The following is a 25,498-nucleotide window of genomic DNA, read 5'->3' as shown; positions in this document are numbered from 1 at the left end:
GTCAGATTTCCTACATTTTAACTGCTTATTTCATGGAAACTGTAACAATAGAAAACAATAGAAAAATGACTGCAAATTTCAGTCAATTATAGAATTTTTCCATATTTCAACAAGAGAAACACTTTTTCAGATACAGAGTTTGCCTTTTGATTTAATCTTAAAGGGAATGTATTTCTCTCAGATCTGTTAAATATGTTTTAACAGGAATCATGTTTGTATTTTGCCTCCAACAATTAAAAAGAGTAAGTGAAAGAAGTTCTTATTCAAAGTGAACATTCTGAAAAAGAGACAAAGGAAAAAAAATAGTTCCATTGGTCTAAACTATTAAATAAAACTTTTAAAGGTGGTATTTCTATAGCAAACCAGGTATCCAGTCAAGTTATATCTGGATGATACAGTGATTTGGGAGATAGTGTTGGAATCTCTTGTGCTTTGACCTGAAAACCTGAAATCAGAATTTTACCAAGATGAAGTTGATTCATCTAATGGAATGCTTGAAACTATGAAAAAGGGCTTATACTGTCATTTTCTAGTAAGAGAAGCAAACATGGCTTCCAAAACAGTGTAGTGTCTAGGAAGTGGTTCAAAATGTCTTTTGCCTTCAAGTACAGATGCTATGATTGCATATCAAAAGGCTGGGACAGGGCATGTAGGCAATATTTGGCCAATGTAGTTTATGAAAGCAATCAATGATGTGCTAGTGTTGTTTATATTTTAATTCTTTCCACAGGCAAGACGTAGGTGTTACTATTTACCGCCCTTGCTTATGTCATGCTTAGCAAAGACATTAATGCCTACACATTAGTGAAAGGCTATTCCAGAAGACAGAGAAGGTCTTATATTGCCCTAGCCCTAAAACAGGCCACAAGTGAAAAACTTGTTTGATGCTGAAGACCACTTTGGAGAAAGAAAGAAAAAACCCTTCAGATGTATGAAGGTTAGATCATTTAAATATTTTTAATAAATGAAAGTTAATAAGTCTTTAAGATTCTAAGAATGGAATTCACAGGTTGGTTCAAGAGTTTCACATGTTAATGACAGCACTTTTGCAAGAATCTGAGTTTCAAAGATGTCCCAAGAAAAGGATATTTAATAGAAATAATGAAAATACCCTGGTTACCTGTAAAGAAGGATCGTGGATTGATATGATACCCTGTTTTATCTGTTCCATATTACTTATGGAAAAATCAACAATGGGGGCAAAGAAATGAGACTTAAAATTTTAAATTAACTGTGCATGATCTTAAGCCTAATAGATAAAGAGAATCAAAGCTAATTTAGTAATTTCAAAGAGATTGGGCAGTGTAGGGCTTCAGAGTTCAATGACTGAGATTTAGACAACAGGTTCCTGATGCTTAGTTGGCAACTGTGGCTGGTACCTTCAGAGGCAAAGATGGCTACAACCACAGTCACCAGTGAAACATCAGAAAATCTATTGTCTGTCTAGGCCACCATCACTAAACCCTGAAGCCCAACACATCACAACAGATACTGGCCATGAAAACCTACACCAGTATATTCGAAGAGATTGCATGTGAAAGAAGTCCTGTACTCTACTGACTTCCAAAGTATTTAGGCATGTTTACATTTCATGCAATGTACAACTTAATTATTTTAGAGTAAAACATTAATAACTGTAAATTCATGAGACTGGTCTGTACTGGTTAATCAATATTAATGGGCATTAAACTCCCAGAAAAATCTATGTTCTTTTCCAGACAGTGTGCTATGTTTTTGAAAGGGATAGAAACTACAACAGCAATGCTTAGTGTATTAAAACTCTGCCTCTGGTGTAACTGATTTATTAGATGGTGCTTTAATTTAATTCTCCATTCATAGAGCAGGAATACCCTCATCCGCAGCAATAAACAGTGAATTGGTCTTAATATGTAACACATAGCCTTTCACGTCACTCCTAGTTGTCAGAAGATGAACTGGGATACTCAGATTTCACAGTAAGTATTGGTTAAGGAAAATGCTGATAAAATTGAATCAAGCCTATTCTATCAGAGGTAGAATTACCATTATATTCTACACATCATCATTTCTTTCTAAATAAAAATAAGACATGGGATATTTTTAATAGTTTGATAGTAAAGTATTAGCACCTCTGGACAGTGGAATCTTGAATTTATTCACAGATGCGAATGGTTCAGACATGTTATACCTCCAAGGCCTGTGTACGGTACCTAAAAACCCACCCACCCATCCCCTTACGTTGCCTGAACCTCTCTTATGCTCCAGAACAGTTGAGGTACTGAATATTTTAGCAGGCTACCAAACCTCTTCATTTAAGGGAAATGGTAAACTACTTAATTGGCACATGACACTTTACCAGTTTATATACTCCAGTCAATCAGTTCACTAAAAATGCAGTCTTGAAATCTTTGGCAAGGCAGGAAACCTTGTGTGCTTATACCCAGGTTTTATAATGAGATTAAATTAATTTGACAGCCGTTTTCATACCTGGGAGGGAGCTGTAATACACACCTAACTTTTTTTCTCTTCTTAATTCAAGCAAGGCCAGCACATGTGCTTGGTAGTGGATCTCATCTATGCTGGGCACTATTTCATGGAAGTCAGGTTTCTGTCACAGATCTAAGGCAAACATCACAATTTACAGGAAAGAAAATGAGGACATCAATACATTGTGCGTTGTTAGGAGATACACAACCTTTATAACACAGTAGCAGTTATTATTATCTCTGGATTTTCTATGTTCTTTTTGCTTTGGACCATCCTCAGTTCCAGCTGGGCTGAATTAGGTTTGTTTCCTTCTCCAGCTTGGTCTTAAAAGAAAACAAACAAAAAACACAATACCATGGAAATTTAATATTAATATAAAACAGCATAGCAGAAAATCTCAGTTCTCCTAGATCTACAACTCTCCCATCATCAATAAACGTTACTGTCCTTCTACTACAGTTTTAAGATCAGTGCATGAAGTTTTAATATATAGAACATTAATAAGAATTGTGAAATCTGTAAGTCTTGGATATGCAGGGTTTTTTTTTGTGATGACCCCAAATCTTTGAATGCCTGTCTCTGGGAAATAAATCTAGTCTGCTCTGACTGTTGGAAGATATTAACAATTTATTTACAGGTAGACCTATGATCAAAGTGGAGCCTGTCCGTTTCGGTCGTAAATCATGATGGTCATAAAATGAGTCACCCACATAACAAACCCAATTTGTATTTGTGTTTTAGTGAAGTAGTATATATGTGTGTGTGTGTGTCAGAATTATTGCTATCTTTTTTTTGTTTTGTTGTTTTAATTTCATACATTGAAAAGTGCATTTTATGGTTTACTTATTTGTACTTTGAAGTTGCTTTTACAATGAAAAGCAAACTAAAAAACATTTGCAGTTTTCTCTCTAGTATTTCTCTCTAGTATAAGTTATTCAGCACCATACCAAACCATCTTGTGGCCAATATTCATAATCAGAACAATTTTCTGTAAATGGGGCAACTTTCTCCATCCCAGCATCACATTGGCTGGAAATAGAGCATCATACTTTTTCTTCCTTTTTCTAATGATAAAGCTACAAATTGTGGCCCAAATTAAGGCAGTTCAGGAAGTAACTGGATCCAACAAATTTTAAAGATCAAACAAGACAGATTTATCAAAAGTTAAATTACTTTTTCCCAGAAGTTTGGAAAATATCTGTAGCATATTAAACAATGGATTAATTTAATCAGAACTCCAAGGACACTTGCATATAAACTTGACTGTTATTTTGGTTGGGTTGTTACATAATATTGTTGTCACTATTGCTGAAGAAGTAATGGTGGTTTGTTTTACACATAATGTAAACCAATATATGAGTGGATTCTCACATTATATAATGCCCCTCCCCCCCCCAAATCATATTATGGCTTAGTGGGAGTCATAATGGGACTCAGCAATTTATTGGATTTACATAACAGATTAGGCTAAATGTGATAATTAGCTCCTTGTGTGAGTTTTGTCTGTATGATTAATGTGTTGTTCAAATTCATAATTCAACAAACCATAAGGTATACCATGAGTTACTATGTTATATGAATATAACCATTAAGTCAGCACAGAAGTCTAGTTGCCTCATTATTATCTGACCACTTGATCCTTTCAACTAGAGGTAAAGGAAACTGAACTGGGGACTTGAACAAATCACATGCTCATTCACTCAGCAATGATACTTTTTAGTAAACCTTCTAATAATAATTGAATATACTGGATGTAGAACCATATGCTAAATAAATAAATAAATCATTGAAGAATCATTGTAAAATTGACCCACCCTTTGCACTCTTGATGGTCCTTTGCAAAACATGTTGCATTGCAGATACTGTCTTTTCACAGGCCATCTGCAATTGTAAAAAGGGGGGGGAAAGTTTTACGATATTACCATTTCACTGATTCTGACCACATTGAATATTGATTTACAGTTTAAATAATTATTTAAATTGGATACAAAATACAAATCAAAGTGTTTTACTTTTTAAACTATTTCCCTATTATAGAAATGCTGTCCTGAATGACACACCATACTAAGCCTGACAGAAGTTGGTTTGTTATGTTTTTTTCTTTGGTGGGTAAAACTATAGATTGTGGTTTAACATCCAAAGTTTGTCCATTATCACTCTAATTATGTTAAAACAGAACCTTAGCATCATTTCCAGATAAGGCTCTCACTTTATTTTAGAATTTTTTTATGGCCATCCAGACTTTTACTAACCTAATATATAGCCTTATTTTGCCTAATCTCTTGATCCTGTTGAGAACCATGCAAATATTTTTTTTCTGTAACTGATACAGAGAAGAAATGAAAACAAAAATCAATCCATACCTTAAAATTGTCTGGGTGTTTGTGAGTCCAAGCCAAGAGCATAGCAGCAAATAGGTCTCCTGTTCCAACAAAGACAGCATCTACTTTGGGAGATTCTATTCGGATCCTTTGTGTCACTATAGTGCCATCTGCTGTAGCTAATAAGGCATTATTACATGTTAGTTATATTCTTCTCAGTTATGTAATCACATAGAACAGTACATCTTAGCATGGCTTTGTCATAAATTACAGTAAATCAGAGCCCAAATTTAGATGCACTGATAGTGAACAAGTTATGAACAATATTGGGTGCATGTTGCAATTCCATGGGAGCACAAGAAAAAAAATAAAGTATTGGACTTTGACACTGAATTGGGCTAGTGGACTTTGCAAAATTAAGGATCCCCCACCCCGCAATCTTTAGGCACGTATGCCTTTCCTGAAGTTTCCTCTTTCAATGAAAACTTGGAATCTCTTGGAGAATGTGGAATGAAAAGTTTACAAGTGAAATTAGTTACTTTCTGTTGGCTCAATTACACCTTTTGAACTGTGATAACCTGCTCCAATGAGTCAACACATCTGAAAAGCTGTTTCATTCACAGTGTTTTCCTTCACCCAGTAGAATATACAGCTACGTATGATATGGAATTCTGTGTAATTGGCATTTCAGATCCTGTGCAGCTTCTGCATGATGTGGGCGATGTATCTAACTCACATAAGTCCATTTATAAAGTGATTCAGCACCTGAACAGTTTGACTTCCTTTAGTAAATACTAACGGTATACAATATAACCAATTATTTTAAAAGGAGTGACAGCTAGAGAATGGAATGGTGAATCCCACCCATTTTAAACAAATCAGCATTAAAAGAATGCAAATTGCTTATCAGAACATAAAATATTATTTTTTTAAATTGCCTAATATATCTCTTGAATATAATTGGCATCACCACTATTATTGAAGAGGGCAAAGTTATAATCATTCCATGATCTGTAGCCTTCCTCCATGTTGTATATAAGATTATTTTATATAGCATTATTGCAACAACAAAGCAATGTTCTATTAAGCAGAAAATCACTGACTCATATTAAGTGATACCTGCTCAAAAACAAACTCTATTTAATTCAAAAGTCCATACTCTCAAGTGAGACAGGATTGCAGCTTAAATATTTATTTGTATGTTTCTGCAATTAGTGCTTTATACATTTGAATAGTAACTGAAAACAAAGCTTTGTTTTAATTACTTTATACAGAAATGGGAAAAAATAGGTAAGTGTCAAGCTACCTGTAAATGCTCTAACAATAGGAAAGATGATTGATTAAAAATAAAACATACTTCTCCTTTGGCTTCCTAACGCAATCAGATAATCGTTTCCTGAAGGTGCCTGAAGGTCTGAGCTGGTGATTACAACCGTTTCTGGTCCCATATTGTGGAGCATATCCATTACCTTTCCAAATATATGAGGGGAAATATGTTAGTATTAATATGTGTGTTTTGTGAGATGGTGACTATGCTTTTTGGGACATAAGTGTCTAAACTGCATGCCTTTTAATATAAAATATAATACAAAGAAATTTTTTTTTCACAGCTTCAGTTATTTAAAACTATCCTTATGAGAGGTCAAATCGCTCTGGCAATAAACTGCTTCAGTGCATGCAGGCATGTATAAATCTCTTAGATCTGGTTTTTTCAGTCAGTAGATCTATGGCACTAATAGAAAGAAAGATATTTTTTGCAAGGAAACAGAAAAAATGAGAATATCTGAACAAAAGAGCACGATGGCAAAATGCAGCATCATTTTCCTTCTGAGAACCAACATTTCAGCTATGCTGATGTGAGACTATTTTCTAGAATGACTTTAGGAAAGCAGCTGCAACTGAATTAGTTAAAACTGGTTTTGGTTCTGGTTATAGTAAAAGGAACTTGGAAGTAGAGACAGAGATGGTAAGATTATGTCCTTCATACCAACTAGCCTGCAAAGCAATTGGAGCTCGCTTTATAGAATATGTTGAATTGTCTTTTCCAACTAATATCTTGTCACAAAATGAGTGTTCATCTCCTAAAAGCCAATTAACATAGAACATTAAAAGACTGAGATGACTTTACAACAACCCTGTTTTATAGTTGGTAGATTTTCCTACATCCTATAATATTGTATGAGAATAAAGCAATATGTTAAGGAAAATTTTTCAATAGAGATTTTAACAGGTGGCCAAGCTAAAGCTTAAACTTGTTAATTTGCAGACTACTAAAGTTGGGCCTTTCACTTCTGCAGCTAAAATAGTTAATTTGACATTTGATAATATTGTCTTAGAATGAGAGTTTCATTTTGACAGAATATAATTAGTAAAATTAATGTCAAAATATTTTACTGCAAGAATCAGATACACTGCCTTTAATCCAACCTACATATCTTGAAGCAATAATAACAGGACGGGACATCCAATGGACACTGATATCAATGGCACTTCCACATACATTATTGGCAGGATTATGCCATGAAAACAGTATCATGCACTCTACAACATATAATACAACTGATTTTATTTTGATTTAGCATAGCCTTCTGCAACATGGTCTCCATCGAACTACACAGACTTCACCTCCCAACATTCTAAAATGTGGTTATGATGGTTGATGCATTCTGGAAGATGAAATCCAAGTATCTTAGAGAAAGGCTGGTAATACCAAATCTAAGAAATAGCTAGCCACAGTACACTGACTTCCCAAAAGAGCCTAATTCCTTAAATACCCTTCCTTAATAGCAATAGGTTAACAACAGTAATACCAGGAAATGCAGAGTTCTTTCTGTATAATTTCATCAAGGCATTAGCTTGAGAACAAAATATTCTACTTGTCACCTTTTCATGTGGCTGATGCAATAATTTTGGAAGTCTTATATGTGGATTGTCAGGAATTTGAAGGATAAAATAATTATCAGGAACTAGGAGTCTTACTATCTGCTAAAGGTGTGAAATTAATAGATACCCCAAACAAAAAATATAGATGTATTAACATATTTCCTTAATGAAATGTTCTAGGATAAGTAACCTCTGTAGTAAAGTGGAATCTGTTTATCACAGGAGCTCAAATATCATTACTACAAAATTGGCATAAACACCAGGAGCAGTACTACATAGCAGTTGGAGATCAAATCTGATATTCTCCAATTCATTTATTGCTGACAGATAGCACAGTCACTTCTAATTTATAATTTTATGTATAATGGATAGTGGGATTTTAGTAGAAAAGAGATGTAGCTTATCCTGTTAAAACACTGAAGGAGAAGCCTTGCTTCCAACACACTTACTTCTATTGCTTCTTTTTCAGTGTGTATCTTCCTGCCAGTAAGTAACCTAAAGTAAGGAAATAAAAATTTTAAACATTATTTTTCCCATTAGAAATATAATTTCCATGTTTTTCATGGAACATTTTGGTGAAAAATATCAATTAAATCTCTTTTAGTGCTAAATGAGATAAAATTTGTAAAAAAAAATTGTACCAATCTATTTAACCACTCTCTTGTCCCATTCTATTCAATACAATAGATATATTATTGAAGCCAAAGTATGGTATTCTCTGCCTAAAACCTAATTTAATGGAAGCTCAAGATGGATTTTTTAAAGAAACTATCAGTAACTCCACAAGCTTACCATAATTCCACAAAGTATGATTCTAATTCCTTCTCATTTAGCCTTTGCACCTGTGTTCAGAATCGCTATCCACTCAAAATGATTCTGCAGCTACCTTAGCTTCAAAGGCACTTGAGCAGAATTCCCAACAGAGATTGAACCTCTTCACTGAGTTAATTATTTCAGGAATTCAGAACAAGTTTAACTTTATTCTGTTGATTTCTGCTGAAGTGTCTCTCAAAAGCAGGTATAATTTACTTCTGAAGTAATTTTGCCACTTTTTGATGAATGAAATGTTTTGAAACATGTTGGTCCCAAAATGAAGCCATTGATGTAGACATTCCAATACTCGCATCTATATGAAAAAGTAGATCCTGCCAATCTTCTTAGTTAACAATCCCATTAAGGATAAATCTACATATTGCACTATTTACACACTGTGCAACTGGCAACAGTAGTTTTCAAAAATGCATTTTTTGAAGAACAGTAAATGCATAATAGATTTATTTTTATCTTAGCTTGAATGCAAGTAAGAGGATTAACAGTTTTACTCCATAAAAGTATTTTTGAATTTCCTTCCCACATGATAGTTTTAAAAAAACTATCCAGAAAAGAAGAAAAAAATGTACTTGTGTCCTTTAAAGAGACACTAATTTACTATTTTTAAATCAACAACTGAGTTTATACATTTTTTAAAGTTTGATTTTTCAGAGGGCAAGAAAACTCCTAAGCCTATTCTTCTTCTTCATCATCATCATCTTTTGTTGTTGCTATTCATTGCTGAACAATGAAAAAAATATTTTTTTTGGAAAATTTGTAACAGTACTCACTCAGCTTCAAACTGATTTGGTGTTATTATATCTGCTACAGGTACCACATTATCCTTATACACTGGAAAGAGGTCCTCTGGAACATACTGTAAAACAAAGGAAGTTATAATAATTTTAGAAGGTTAGGCAGTTCATTCTAGGAAAGTGAAAAGGGTTCAAATACAAACACATGCAGCGACAGTTCCACTCAATTAACTGGTAGCTAACACTCATAAGTAAAGTATATTTAGAAAGTTTCCATGTGAAGGAATGTCAAAACAAATGTTGACAATCCCCAACATAAGGCTGTAAAAGCTCCAAACTAGGTACAATACAGTCTCCTAATCTTCAGGTATCTATGGTTCAGCTCTTTCATGTATATTTGCAAAAAAAATGTATGATTTGTATAGATATGAGGTGCATAGTAACAATACTCTAGATATTTGCTCATCACATCCACACAATAAAATGCAAAATTGTAAAAAGGTCAGAGTGGCAAAGAAAATAACTCAAATTCATTGACAAGCCACTTTCAATAAACAGATTTTCATGGAAGCACTCATTATGCAGCCATGCTTCAAGCAGTCTCATTCTTCTGTCCATTCATGAAAACTTGGGATTAGCTTTCTGTTCAAAAGCAGTTTAGTCTTAAGCAATGTTCTGAAGAAATAGAAGATGCCTAGGTGTATTTTTCACAGAAAACTGACACTGATTTGTTTTAGAATAAGCATGGAAATACATGTATGGGGGATTGTCCTAATAATTTCTGATGAATGCTGTATACTGTAAGGTTTATTATGCCTAAAACATACAATATGTTGCAAAGTGTAGTTACTTTGGCATAACACATTTGTTTATAAAGATGGGCCAAATTCATAATGGATTACCAACCATATAGCCTTCCCCGCTCCATTTGTCACCCATCACAGGATCACACACTACAAAAGAAAGTTAAAACTTAATCATAAGAAGGGAACATGTAGGAGCACATAAGGATGCTTTAAAATTAGTAACAATTAAAACAAAACTCTATCAGTCTTGTTTCAAATTCCAATGCTACTTCCAGTAGTGTACAGAAATGGGATGTAAGTGAGATCTTCTATAATGACAATAGTATCACATTAAATAACATGATAAATGACATGATAGTGGTATTCATTGCTTTAAAAAATTGTTCCTGTCCTGTGCTGAGAAGTGGATCTCTGTAAAAGCAATACCAAAAAAAATAGAAAATGATCATTTGAGGCAGAAGCCAATCTGAGTTGATCACTGGGAGGTTTATTCTTCCACACTTTTGGACTTGGAGTCCATTCTCGGAGAACTTTTCTCTCTCCACAAAGTGTGAATGGTCATTTGTGCATTTTTACAGGGTCCATAAGAAATCAAGCAAAATCACAAGTAGTGCGTCTATCTTAAAATATCAGAGAAACACTTCTCAAGCTCGGACCATCTAAATGACCAGAACAACAGCAGGAACAGTCCAATGCCCTATAACAACTTTTCCCAGTCTAACAGCCTATCATAGATTTGAGCTATTGTTCCCTGGCTAATGACAGTTGGAGGAAACTTAGCAGTTCATTATAACTAGAGGAAAATTCATTGTGAAAGACTGTTTTAGCATGATAGAATGTGTTACTTCTTCAAAAGAAATAATAATAATAATTTGATCCAACACAGCCTTATTTGAAAACTCAAGGACAGCAGGTAATAGCTACGTGTGGTACAAGCTTCTCAATGAGTGCTGTATTCAAATTCTCTTTACATTCTGGTATGAATTGCCTCTTTAATATTAGAAGAGATAAGACAATGTATGTAATAAATAGGTAGCTGTCTCTTGTAACATCAGATAAGGTTACTGTTTTGCTTTCTGTTCTATATTCATGAGCAAATAGCAGTTAAAAATAGATAGTAATTTAACAGGTTTATCTCAAGTTCCAGATAACATTACAAATCCAACTTAGTCTGTAGTGCTTTTGAGCCTTCTTATATAACCCATGTATCTTTTTGAAGCCTATGGACAGTTTTCAGTAGTGTTATTAATGTGATGGAGATATATTGAATTATTAATTTAAAAGAATTATAAGGCCATCCCTCTCACAATTTTGTACTCTAGACAGAAATAAAATAATAGAGTACAAAATTTTGTACTCTAGTACAAAATAAAACTTAATAAAACTTAAAAAAGAATAAATGCAATGCAACCCCCCCCCAAAATCCAAACAAAATCAAAGTCATAATTAATTAATACAAAATAATGAATATATAATTGAGATTAGTGATAAAAACTTATTCACACAATGGGCTCATCTACCATCCTGGTTCAGAGCACAAGAGACTAGCCAGGTCTTCATGGTTCTAGGGAGGGCCAACAGGATCCAATCCTCGGAATGTGGGATGGGATTGTAGTAATAGAGAAGGCACATAGCTTATGTCCCATTAGATGATACTGCTTCAGAGAAGGGATCTGGGGCATGCCCATTCTGTGTACCTAGTGTGACATTCAGAGACCACAGGGTAGAAGCAGTGCTGAAAGTAACCAAATCCTATGTCATGTAAGTCTTTATAGATAATAACAAGTATCTTGAATGGCACCCAAATATCTATTGAGAACCAACGATGTAATGTGGGCAGAGCAAGGCACATCTATTACTACCAGTACCACCAAATTCTGGAGCATTTGCAGTTTCTGGTTGATCTTCAAGTGTAGTCCATGAGAGCACATTGCAACATCCAATCAGGAGATGATAAAAGACAAGAGTGACCATAAATTGGGTTTCCTGATCCAGAAATTCAATTGGCAAAAAATATGGAGTTGTTACTCAAAGGCCCTCTGAGTTGCAGTTGCCACTTGTTCCTCAAGTAGAAGCCATGAGCCCAAATTGCAAACTGGCTCTGATTAATGGAGTGCAATCTTGCCTGGAAACTATGGGGAAAATCTCCAGAGCTGGATTAGCCAGTTCTGCCAAATTACTCAGTTCCACTGGATTCAGTAATGGCTTCTTGAAGAGAAGCTGGACTACTTCTCTTCAATTACTACCATTTTCTTCAAAATCTGCAGAATCACATTTTGAAGGCATTCTAAGTGAATGTGTTTTTTTGAACTGTAATTGAAATATATGTGAACTGTAATTAAGAAGTACAATTTTCCTTTATCTCCAAACTGAGTTGTAAGTCAAGATGACTAATACTAATTTCTTCTAACATAAACACCTGAATAGCAGCCTTCTTCAACCTAGTGTTTTCCAGGGCTGTTAGTCATAATATCTATCATGCCCAGTTGGCATATTAAGGCTGGGAAGGCTGACATAAAATAAATTGCTTATGTATCATAAACTTACCATAGACCAGATTGGAGTTTTGTTGCTTCAGCTCTTGAACAATATCAACCACCATTGCAAGGAATGATTTATCCCGGGTATAGCCTTTGATAAATCAAGAAGGGGAAATTATGATTATATAAACCACTTTTGTCTAGCTTTGTTTCTATGTGGATACCACTTTTGAATTTTAAATCAAAAAATTAACATTTTTATATTTGTAACTGTATTGAAGAAAGTTGGAAGTTTCTCTTTTTCTATTGCTTTTTGATTTTCCTTTATTCCTTTGCACTTCTCTTCCTCTATTTTTTCCTTCTCTTTTTATTCCTTACATTTTATTTTTTGTAGAAATTTAAGGATGTATATAACTTTCAATATTCATTATACAGGATTTGTAATAATATGACAAACTATAATCTGTGTCCACAGTAAACATCTCAATGACTGATCCTTTATGAACCATCATAAACTTTCTGAGATTTGGGGATACTATATATACCATGTTTCCCCGAAAATAGGACATGTCCCGAAAATAAGGCCAAGCCTGATTTTTGGGGTGGTCATAAATATATGTCCTCTCCCGAAAATAAGCCCTAGTGAAGGGGTGGGCGTGGCCATCACAGGAGGCAGCGCTTCCCTTCCCTGGCTACCACCTGGAGGTGCAGCCCCTTAATTGCTGCCCGCTGATCAGCTGAGCCAACGAGGGCTGTGCAACTCGGCCCAGATCTACAGAGCACCTCCCCAGCTGCCGGCCTCCTCCCCCTTTTCCTGCCGATCTTTCTTTACTTGGGATTGCAGCACAGACACACATCCCCCAAATGCTCCATCCCAAGCCTTCAGCCTTGCAATCCTGGAAGGGCCATCTGTGCTGTGATCCCAAAGAAACAACGGTGTGTGTGTGTGTGTGTGTGTGTGTGTGTGTGTGTGTGTGTGTGTGTGTGAGAGAGAGAGAGAGAGAGAGAGAGAGAGAGAGAGAGAGAGAGAGAGAGAGAGAGAGAGAGAGAGATCCGATCCAATCTTGGAGAGTTATCCAGGGCTGGCAGCAACATTCTCTCCGTCCCCCCCCTCTACACAACACGCACACAGGTCCCTCACCCCCCCCCAAACTTCCCAAGGCAGCCACATCCCTTCACTAACTGGCTTTCCAGCTCTGTTCTTCACTGTCACATGCAGGGCAAGAAAAGTATTCTATGGGACTACGATAAAAACACCTTCCAACTTCGTGAGATTTTTTTTCTTCATGAGAAGTTGAGAACCCTCAATGCCCGGCATCTTGTCTACCTGATCTTCCTGGTTCCCCTCCACCATTTCTCTTGCCTCAATTGGCTGCAAAAGCAGCTGTGATTCTTGCCGTCTCTTCTGTCGCTGGGCATGGCAGGGCTTCCTGCACCTCGCTTCTCCCCCTCCCCTCCCCACTGCCACCCCCAAATTGTGCCCCAAAATAATAAGACCCCCCCCAAAATAAGACCAAGCCCTTGTTTCGGGATTCAAAAAAAATATAAGACAGGGTCTTATTTTCAGGGAAACACGGTATCTATATATATTCTCATAACAAGCCTCCAAGCTGTCTTCCCATGTACGTTTTTTTCTTTGGTGGAAAGCCAATATAGTCTTGTACCCCAAGCAGCAGAATAGCCTTTTGGCCAGCTCATGTATGGATTAGCTGAACCATGCTGATTTCTTTGTTGGTGTGAATAATATAGTGCCAGCAATAATATTTTTATTTTTATCTTGATTCACCCAGTTAGTCCAGGTGTGGAAGATAGAAAATTTACCGATGGCAAAGATGTCTGGCTTTCACCAAAAAAACCAAGGCATTTTTTCTCAGTTCAGAAACTAAGGTACTCTTAATTATTTATGTATGATTATTATATCTGTTTCCTTTACATTGTTAAACAAATCAGACAGTTAACCTTTTTCTTAGAAAAAAAACAGACAACTGTAAACAAATGGTAAAGATGAGACATAGAGTGCAGTACTGCAACTACTTCAGCTGACTGCTAGTTCAGCAGATCAGCGGATCAAATCTCACCAGCTCAAGGTTGACTCAGCCTTCCATTCTTCCAAGGTGGGTAAAATGAGGACCCAGATTGTTGGGGGCAATATGCTATTTAGTATACTGTCTTTGGTGTAAGCCGCCCAAAGTCCTCGGAGAGTGGGCGGCATAGTAATACGAATAATAAATAAATAATAAATAAATAAATAAATGGTATTTCAAAAAAAAAAAAAAAAAAAAAGAAGGTAACCCTTCTTTTTCACTCTACCAGAGCTTTGAGCATGGCATTCTACTTTTGGATCCTTCCCCTACCCTTTTAGTGTTTTAAGATTGTTTTATCCCTGTTCTGAATAAAGTAGATGTGACCAGCTTTTCTGCCTTGGCTAAATTAAAGACAAATGTTGCATTAAACCAAAGCATATATACCAGAATGACCTTTATACCTTTTACTTAACTATTTAAGTAAACTTAAACTATTGCTTTGAGATTAACATGGCTAGTGATAATCTTTGAGAGTTTACGATTGTGGCTAATTATTTACCCAAAATTTTTCCCAAACTATCAACCAATATGATTTACTTTTTTCTTTCAGATAAAGTTCATGATATATGCATATTACAATGAACCAATATAGAAACACAAGACAAATTATCTATGGCTATATTGGAAAAAGATATTAAAATAGATTCCTCTTTAATTCAAATTAAGTATGCATCTACAATATACATTATAAGAAAGACTGGTGAGAATTATAACACAATTTACTATAAGAAATAGAGAGAAGTGGCTATTCTTTATTTTTATAAAAAGATTTTTGTAAAAATATTTTATTTTTATTCTATTTGTATTAGATAGTACAAGGAAAACTTTTACAGTATTGTGCACTGTGCAACCTTCATTTTGAATTTACCAGCCTATGAGCTGATAATGGGAGGCAAAACCTGAACATTCATAATGAATAGTAGCTGTTTCAGTACATATGTAATATAAACAAGAAAAAAAGAACAAAGAGTTGTAGGCCAGAAGCATTCCATGATTCTAATAATATATTCTTTTCAGTATTGTACATGAATAAATATACAAATATTCTATAGCTTTGACTTTTTGCTGTGCCAATGTTGTGATTCTGAGCAGAAGACCACTAATCTAGAGAAGGGCAACATTAGAGGTAAAATGATAGAGGAACAAGCTGGTTGAAGTGAGCAATGCAAGTTCTTGCTAGATATTTGCTTGGAGTCACAGTTTCTAGCTTGATGCCAAAGCCTTCCTGAACTACTTTTGTTTTGGGAAATGTAAACTTCATCTAGAACCAAAGGTGAATAATTTCCAGGTCCCAAAACCCACAGCCACTCATCCTTGCTAGGTCTGAGCTAAAAACTATTATTTCCCATTCAGACCCCTACAGACTCCTGACACTGGGAAAGAACCTAGACGGCATTACTTGGTCAACTAAGGATAAAGATCCATAACTAAGTATCATTAGCATATTGATGATATCTGATCTCATACTGACTGATGATCTCACTGTATGATTTCATGTAGATGTTAAATAAGAGCACTAGAACCTGGGGACCATCCTAATGGAATGATGTTGGGCTGGATCACCTCCCCCCCAATATGGAGTAGATATAGCCATGAAGGAAGGACAGGAATCAATGTAACATTGTACCTCTATTTTTAAGCTTTGAAGTCAGTCTAGAAATATACTATAATTTATGGTAATGAAACCCACCAAGAGATTAAAAAAAAAAGCTAGGATGGACACACTATTTCTATCCCAGTTCCACCAGAATTAATCTACAAGTGCAATCAGTTCATATGGATGCAATTACATACCTGTTCTGCCATACCCATATTGAGTTCACTTAAGAACTTGTCAGGTTTAATTGCTGTAAGCTGATGAGAGGTTGTAAGTGGAGGCAACCGGAAGCTGATGCAATGGGAATGAGGCAGCAGGGTTACTGCCACTTTAAGGAGCTGGGTAAGAAGCTGCCTATATAAGGTAAGCCATTAGAGGGCATCTCCCTTCTCCTCATGTTCTTTCTCGTCGTGTATCCCATTGCTCTCCTTGTGTCAGTAGCTATATGATAAGGTATTTACCACGTATAAGTCTGTATATATTTAGCTGTAGATAAAACCACTGTTAATTATCTAAAGGCTCTGTGTGCTGGGTGCTGTATTTTTGTTCCTGGATTTATCTCATAATACTAGTCACACTGCCTAAACTTTGGTATTGAATATACATTAATAATATATATTTTATTATAACTGAACAGAAGTATTAATTTTTGAATTGTTTTGCTTCATTAAGATCAGCTACCAAAGCAATCCAGTTGCACATAGTAACCAAAAAATAAAGGCACTATTTTTAAATTGACCTGAAATGATACGTACTTTCAAGAAAGACAAATCAACAATTGGAGGTAAAAATTCTTGATAAAATTTAAAAAACATGTAACTTTGTAAGGTAGGGTATTATTTAATTTTTATTAAGGTAGGGAAATTCTTAAATGCTAAAGAATCTTCTGTGGCTCTTCATTATACTGGGGGATTCTAATGCTTATCAACCCCAGCTAGAGAGTTGTAGTATTTGGAAAGCTTAAGAAATTATTTAGCTGGTTAGCCACAGGAAATGAAAACAGTCACCTTGCAAAATTCCTGTGAAGTTATTCTTGTATTTTGCTCACTTACATTTTCCTCAAGGAAAATAACAGAAACATCTCCAAAATAAAAGGTTTGTTTATGCTGAAAATTCATTTCCACCACAGGAAACAGGGCAGTCTCATTCATTTATATCCAAAAAATTCATGGAAACCAAAAAAGGGAAAAAATGTCAATTGTGCAATGCCCTTCATGGCAATCCTTTATGGGTTATGATTCCAGACTTGCATGATTACGTTTTCCTGTTATCTTATAGGTTTAAAAACACCCTTTATCTTGTAGAAGTTAAATAAATCAATATATAAATCAATTTCATCTAGCAAGTTTTAAAACAGGACTAGTCACTACAGAAAGGAACATGAATAAAAAGGAAATTTAAAACTATTGTACTTTTTGCAAGGAGGTGAAATCAAATTAATGACCCATAGAGAGAAAGTGTACAGTTAAAGCTATTTATGATCATGCACTCCCTCTCTAAATAAGGGACCCTTTTTGCCTTTATCCCACTTAAATGTTAATTTAATAAGATTGATCAATTTTATTCCAGTTTAAATCTTTCTAGTTTTTTAATCATTGTAACTAAACTGTTACAAAAAACAAAGCAGTAGATACTTTACCAGTAAGTACATAGTCGTAATGATTCACATTGTTCAGTTTCAGTCCTTCATACAGTTCATGAAGTTCATCTGAATTTAAAACCTGCCCCTTCCAATGATCATAACCTGAACAAAGAAAGAAAACAGAGACTTAGTGCTGTTATATGGCATTTGGGTTCATGGATCTCATGTAAAGATAACAAATGGAAATGAAAGTAACAATGGCCACTCAGCAATACATATGCTATAGTTTGAACACTTCAAATAAAGCTATTGCATTAGTACTGTTATACTAAAAATAATAATGTCTGGAGGGAAATAAAGTAAATTAAATATTTTAACTATCAGAGCTGGAGAGAAAAACTGGGGGCGGGGGCGGTTTAATGCTGGAGAAAATGCTACATTTGGGCCACTCAATAAAAGGAGGTTCTAGAGACCACATAAGGATATTATGGAAACCATGAATTATCCAGCCCAGTTTTACAACATGAGACAAAGATCAACCTTTAGATTTTAACATTAACAAACACTAGGCAACCTATGACCGGTTGAGTCATTATTTCAGAGATATTTCCTTACCAGATTCTTCCATGGCTTCAACAGTAGCAGAGCTTCTAGTGTACTTGAAAAGTTCTTAAAAATTCAAGGTGATACTGTATTTAGAAGTATATCTGCTTTGAAAGTAGTCCAAATTATTAAGAGCCTTGGTGGCGCAGCAGACTAAAGTGCTATTAAATAATACCAGCTGCCTGCAATTACTGCAAGTTCAAATCTCACCAGGCTCAAGTTTGACTCAGCCTTCCATCCTTTCCAGGTAGGTAAAATGAGGACCCGGTTTGTGGGGGCAATAAGCTGACTTTGTATAAAAAGGAACACTGCTTGGGGGGGTGTGTGAAAGCCCTACTAAGCAGGTATATACAAAAGTATGAAGGCTATTGCTTAACACATTGTAAGCCGCCCTGAGTCTCCAAAGAAGGGCGGCATATAAATCGAACCAATAAATAAATAAATAAATAAATAAATAAATAAATAAATAAATAAATAAATAAATAAAACTGTACAGCATGGTACAGTTTTATACATTTATAACATTGTAAAATGTTTATGTCATAAAATGCTTTATGATAATTTTTATATCATAAAATATTTAATAAAATTTGTCAAATTTCAATTCCACAGGAGTCATGGGTCCTGTATTTCAGACACATTCTGTACATTAACCCATTTGAGGTATCTTGATTCAAAAGGTTTTGCCCTACGATGCACCATTTTGCCCACATAAGGTTACAGATAAAGACAGTTTTAAGTAATGTATAAAATAACATTAACAAAGGGTCCAAGAATATTCCTTCTTGGATAATGGTCTGAGAAGTTTTAAATCCAGAAACCAGAAGTGACATCGCAGCAATACAGTTGCAAGGGAAGGGAGCTCTCCGTCCCTTTGCTGGCTTCTCTTTGTTTGTGGGCTCCAAAAGGAGCCAAAACTGCGCAACTCTCCTGAAGAACTCCAGGGCTTTTTCTTCCCTCTATGTCACAGCAAGGAGAAGAGGCAGCCAAGATGGCTGCCACAGAGCTGGAGACAGCTAACATCTAAGAAGAGTGCTGGAGCAGATTTGGCGAACGGTGTTTGGAACTGGGTGAGAAGAATCCTTTTTATTGAAAGTGTAACCCCAAAAGAATATTCAGGAAAAGAGAGTCTCACAATTATCTATAAAGTGGTTGTGACCTAACACCTTGAGCAAAACTTTAAAAATTTAAAACGGAAGGGAAAAGAATCAAAGAAAGAAAATAGAAAATTTGTTAAAAATATAGAAAATTGGATTTTCTAATTGGACAGATGTTGGCTTGGGCTAGGCATTTTAAAATGCTGAAGGTATTATTTAAAAAGCCAATATCACATTTATATTTTGGAGTACTATAGCAAAACTGGATAAGAATGGCTAAGATTGAAATCTGATTTAAGAGTGCCACCTGCTGTCAAAGAAAGGTACAATATATTCCCAAAACTCTGAAAAGACTTGGCTTCTGGAGATCTAAATGGGAGATCTAAATGGGAGAATATTACTAAAAAGACCCCTGAAAGGTTCAGTATAAGACTGAACTGGCAGAGGACTTATGAAAGTTCCACTTTTCGATTATCTAAAAGTGGAACCTTCATAAGTCCACTTATGGACTTATAAGTGGTCTTATAAGTGGACTTATAAGTCCACTTATAAGTAGACTTATGAAGGTTCCACTTTATCTAGACGAACAGACTGATTAATTTCGGGATACAAAGATTCTTGCACATTGAACTTTTTGAGAAGTGGCTTTAGGTTTGAATATAAGATCGTTGGACTATTAGACAAAAAGAAAGAAAAGAAAAAAAATGAGTGGAATGTGGGAAGAAATTGTGTCGACATCTTGACAAGAAGATGCAGAGCATAGATGAAAAGCTGGAAATTATGGCACAAAGGACAAGGACAAACCAGGATGCCCAGGAAGAGGAGGAGCTAACTGAAAGGGCAGCCGGGAAAATAGAACAGACAAAACAACAAATAAAAAGTAATGACAAGAAGGATATAAAAATAAAAATAATAATGATTGATGAAATAAAACAAGGGGAGAGTATTTTAAGGGAAGTTAAACAAGAATTGGAATTGCAGGAAGAACTTTTTGGGAGAGAGATAGGAGCAAGAATAGACAACTTGAAAATTAGACAATGGAACAGGGTAGAGAAGGGAGAAATGTTTAAGAGGATTGGCCAAGAAGTGGAAGCATATAGAGATAAAGATCCAAGAGAGGAATATGGGAGGCAAGCTAAGAAATGAATAATTAAAGCTTTAAAGCCGGTGAGGATGGATAAAAAAAAGGGAACATTTTAAAAAAAACAATAGTGAGATAAGTTAAAATAGGGTTGGAAGCTAGAGAAAGGGGAATTAATGGAATATATATATTTACATTACAAAGTGAATTAATAACAAGAAGGGAACCTAGAATCTTAATGATGGTAATTTTGAATATGTTAGAACAATATAGTGATGGATTTAAAAACAACATATTGAAATACTGAATAATTAAACAATTGAAGATCATAACACAAATATATGTATTATTAGTACAACTATGTAAGTTTGTTAAATATAACAAATATGATTACCAACATTCTATTTGTAGTAAAAGGAATGACATGGGGAATTTGACTGATATAAAAACAATATATAATGAAAGATATATAATGAAAGATATAATGAAGATAATAATGAAAGATTATAATTTAACAAAAACATGTGTATTATTAGAATTATATAATTTGTCAAACGTAAATATGATGAATATTGTTTTATTTGTATTAAAATGTGATTAGAAAGGGGATATTTTTTAAACATAACAGTGGCATCACTAAAAATTAGAAAGGGGATAAACAATAGAACATTATAATTTAACATAAATCTGTATTACTATTAGAACTATATAAGTTTGTTAAACACAAATATGGATATCAATATTTTATCTGTAGTAAAAGGAGTGACTTTTAGAATTTGTAGATTGGTATATTTAATAATCAAAGAATGAAATATTATAATTCAACAAAATATGTGTACTATTACTAAAACCTAAATTACTAAAATTACTAAAACATTGTCAACAGTATTAAATATGAAGAATTTTGTTCTATTTGTACTAAAATGTAAGACATTCTGGTACCACACTGTTCACACAATGATGTGCCTGTAAAAAAAATAAAAATAAAAAACTTTAAAAAAAGAAGTTTTATATCCAAATATATTTTATTCTTTATGCTGTTTCCAACTTCCCATCAAAATATTAACAGAATCCACAATGGTCTGGGAATCAGTGTCTCCACTAGATAACTGATTGTCAAGTTGAAACTAAGTTAATCAACTAAAATTAGCAAACTTCCTCAAATAAATTACCCAGACCTAATCCACATATTAAAGGATAAGATCTGCAAACACAGAATTAATTAAATTAGGTCTCCCAGAGGAACTGTATGTTCATTTGTATACTTGTAATTATTGTTATATTGTAATAGATGCAATTATTATTAATGTACCATGTATCCACAATGCATAAGGGCATAACGAACCCCCATCAAGTGAAACTCCAGGAAAAACTTGTGGAAGACCGGACGTGGCAGATTGTGAGGGTTGTCACTTGCTGGGAATAATTGGGAATATTCTTCCCAAAATAATTTTGCAGTCCATAGAACATAGAGGGCCCAGGGGAGGGGAGGGGGGGTGGCGGTTATTATTAACGAAGGTCTTGGTCCGAGGGAGACCACTGTGCCACAGATTGCCGGATGTGAATCCCTCTGTGAGATGGGGTCGTGGGGTTCAGATGGGCTTGTTGCTTGCATACCTGGCTCCCTGCCGCGTGGCAACAGCCCTGCCCGAGCTCCTCGACATGATAGCCATGGTGGCAGTTGATACACCCAGGCTTATGGTCATGGGTGATTTCAACTTGCCGTCCATTGGTGAAACGTCCGAGATGGCTCGGGAGTTCATGGCTTCCATGACAGCCATAGACCTGACCCAGCTAGTTCATGGCCCCACCCACAGGGGGGCTCACACTCTGGACTTGATTTTTGTCTCTGGCCAGTGGTTGAGTGGTCTTATTATAGGGGATATAGACATGGAACCCTTGTCATGGTCAGATCACTCGCTCCTTCGCCTGGACCTTTGAACCGCTACACCCCACCGCAGGGAGGCAGAGCCAATAAGATGGGTCCGTCCCAGGCGCCTGATGGATCCTGAGAGGTTCCAGATGGAGCTTGGGCCACCTCCTGAAGATCTGGCACATGACTCGGCCGAAGACCTGGTGGCTGCCTGGGATCGGGAGGCTGGTATGGCCTTGGATCGAGTCGTGCTTCTGCGGCCTCTGACCCAGTGCTGATCCCTTGCGGCTCCTTGGTTTACCGAGGAGCTGAGGGAGATGAAGGACCGGAAAAGATGCCTGGAGAGCGGTTGGAGGGCCAGTCTCGCTGAATCTGACTGAACACTAGTAAGGTCGCATATTAAGACCTACTTAGTGGCGATAAAAGCGGCAAAGTTTAATTACTTTTCCGCTCTTATTGCATCATCAGAGAATCGTCCGGCCGCCCTGTTCAGGGTGACCCGCTCCCTGCTTCAACCGGGAGCGCGGGAGGACCCCCTGGAAGGCAGGGCCGAGGATTTCGGACAATATCTGTATGACAAAATCGCTCAGATCCGGAAGAATTTGGACTCTGACTGGGTAGATTCGGGCAGGGTGGCGAGGAATAGTCTTGAGAACGTTATCTGGGAAGAGTTTGACTCTGTGACCCCTGATGACGTGGACAGGATTTTGGGGAGACTTAGTGCGGCCACATGTTTACTGGATCCATGTCCCTCCTGGTTAGTACTGGCTTCCCAGGAGGTTACACAAGGCTGGCTCCAGGGAATTATTAACGCTTCGTTGAGTGAGGGTTACTTCCCCACAGCCTTGAAAGAGGCGGTGGTGAAGCCTCTCCTCAAGAAGCCCTCCCTGGACTCGGCAGTATTGGCCAACTACCGTCCTGTCTCCAACCTTCGCTTCGTGGTGAAGGTTGTTGAGAGTGTGGTCGTGCGACAGTTTCCACAATTCCTGGAGGAAACGTCTTATCTAGATCCATTCCAGTCGGGTTTCAGGCCTGGGCACAGCACGGAAACGGCATTGGTCGCGTTGGTAGATGATCTCTGGAGGGCTCAGGACAGGGGTTGTTCCTCTGTTCTAGCCCTGTTAGACCTCTCAGCGGTTTTTGATACCAACCACCATGGTATCATGCTGCACGGGCTGGAAGAGTTGGGGATGGGGGGCACCGTGTTACGGTGGTTCTCCTCCTTTCTCTCTGACCGGTCGCAGTTTGTGTTGGCAGGGGGGCAGAGGTCGACCTCGAGGCCTCTCATCTGTGGAGTGCCTCAGGGGTCGGTCCTCTCGCCCCTTTTGTTCAACATTTATGTGAAGCCGCTGGGTGAGATCTTCCGTGGCTTTGGGGTGAAGTACCACCAGTACGCTGATGACACCCAGCTGTACATCTCCACCCCAGGCCACCCCAACAATGCCCTTGAAGTGATGTCTCAGTGCCTGGAGGCTGTGCGGATCTGGATGGGGAGGAACAGGCTCAAGCTCAACCCTTCCAAGACTGAGTGGCTGTGGTTCCCGGCATCCCGATATAGTCAGCTGACTCCATCGCTGATTATTGGGGGCGAGTCTTTGGCCCCCTCGGAGAGGGTGCGCAATCTGGGAGTCCTCCTGGATACGCAGCTGTCCTTGGAGGAACATCTGACAGCTGTAGCCAGGGGGACCTTTTGTCAGGTTCGCCTGATTCGCCAGTTGCGACCCTTTCTTGATCGGGATTCCATGTGCACAGTCACTCATGCCCTCGTCACCTCTCGCCTGGACTACTGCAATGCTCTCTACATGGGGCTCCCCTTGAAGAGCACCCGGAGGCTCCAACTGGTCCAGAATGCGGCCGTGCGGGTAATCATGGGAGCCGCCTGGCGCTCCCACGTAACACCGCTCCTGCGCGAGCTGCACTGGCTCCCAGTGGTCTTCCGGGTGCGCTTCAAGGTGTTGGTTACCACCTTTAAAGCGCTCCATGGCATAGGACCTAGTTATCTTCGAGACCGCCTGCTGCTACCGACAACCTCCCATCGACCCATGCGCTCCCACAGAGAGGGCCTCCTTGGGGTGCCATCAGCCAAACAATGTAGGCTGGTGACCCCCAGGGGGAGGGCCTTCTCTGTGGGGGCACCTACCCTATGGAACCAGCTGCCCCCTGAGATAAGGAGAATCCAAGACCTCGGTGCCTTCCGCCATGCCCTTAAAACTTTCTTTTTTCATCAAGCCGGGCTGGCTTAACATATTTTTAAATTTTTTATTTTTAATTGGTTTGTCATTTTAAACTGGAGCCAAATTAATATATTTTCTTTTAATTGTTCTTAATGTTTGTATTGTATGTTTTTATCTGGCTGTACACCGCCCTGAGTCCCTTGGGAGAAGGTGCGGTATATAAATTTGAAATAAAATAAAATAAAATAAAACATAGGACTGCATAGTTTGAAGCACTGCACCACTGTTTTTCTTCTAACAATGTTAATTAATGAACCCTTCTTCCTAAAGATGCTTCCCTTATGATGTTACAAATAGGCAAAAGGTATGGTTTTATAAACTACACCTATTAGTAGCATACAGATACTGTATATTCTCTCTCTCTCAAATAAGTTACCCAGACCTAATCCACATATTAAAGGATAAGGTCTACAAACACAGAGTTAATTAAATTAGGTCTCCTAGAGGAACTGCATGTTCACAAGAATAAACATACCAACACACACATACCTCAAATGTCACCCTAGAATCAGCATGTGACATCCCGGACAAGCTCCCCTTATAAAAATCTGCTACTGTACCACAAACAAACTGTTTTTTTTTAAATTTGATTTATATGTCGCCCTTCTCCGGAGACTCAGGGCGGCTTACAATGCGTTAAGCAATAGCCTTCATACTTTTATATATTTATACAAAGTCAGCTTATTGCCCCCACAAACTGGGTCCTCATTTAACCTACCGTAGAAAGGATGGAAGGCTGAGTCAACCTTGAGCCTGAATCAACCTTGAGTCAAACCTGCAGTAATTGCAGGCAGCTGTGTTAATAACAGGGTGCTTTAAACCACTG

General features: G+C 37.0%; 1 protein-coding gene across 2 annotated transcripts in view; it reads right to left on the bottom strand.

Moving 5' to 3' along the window:
- PDXK (pyridoxal kinase) overlaps positions 1-25,498 on the bottom strand; it is a 51,867-nt gene that overhangs the window by 5,402 nt on the left and 20,967 nt on the right. The window contains exons 3-11 of one of the 2 annotated variants that reach the window (XR_015734484.1): positions 17,842-17,946; positions 12,589-12,672; positions 10,142-10,188; positions 9,272-9,357; positions 8,120-8,165; positions 6,145-6,256; positions 4,830-4,966; positions 4,281-4,347; positions 2,491-2,789 (exon numbers count right to left, since the gene is read on the bottom strand). Coding sequence is in view for 1 of the 2 variants with exons in the window: in XM_034423906.3 (XP_034279797.1) it covers positions 2,677-2,789; positions 4,281-4,347; positions 4,830-4,966; positions 6,145-6,256; positions 8,120-8,165; positions 9,272-9,357; positions 10,142-10,188; positions 12,589-12,672; positions 17,842-17,946 (797 nt within the window). In the remaining variant the exon portion in view is untranslated. The remainder of the gene's footprint in view (positions 1-2,490; positions 2,790-4,280; positions 4,348-4,829; positions 4,967-6,144; positions 6,257-8,119; positions 8,166-9,271; positions 9,358-10,141; positions 10,189-12,588; positions 12,673-17,841; positions 17,947-25,498) is intronic. The other variant, XM_034423906.3, reaches the window with a different exon arrangement.

The sequence above is a fragment of the Pantherophis guttatus genome, chromosome 5 (assembly GCF_059756535.1).
Source record: "Pantherophis guttatus breed Tessera chromosome 5, ASM5975653v1, whole genome shotgun sequence".
NCBI lineage: Eukaryota > Metazoa > Chordata > Lepidosauria > Squamata > Colubridae > Pantherophis > Pantherophis guttatus.
The sequence above is the reverse complement of the archived record's forward strand: the minus strand, read 5'-3'. Positions and strand labels throughout refer to the sequence as shown.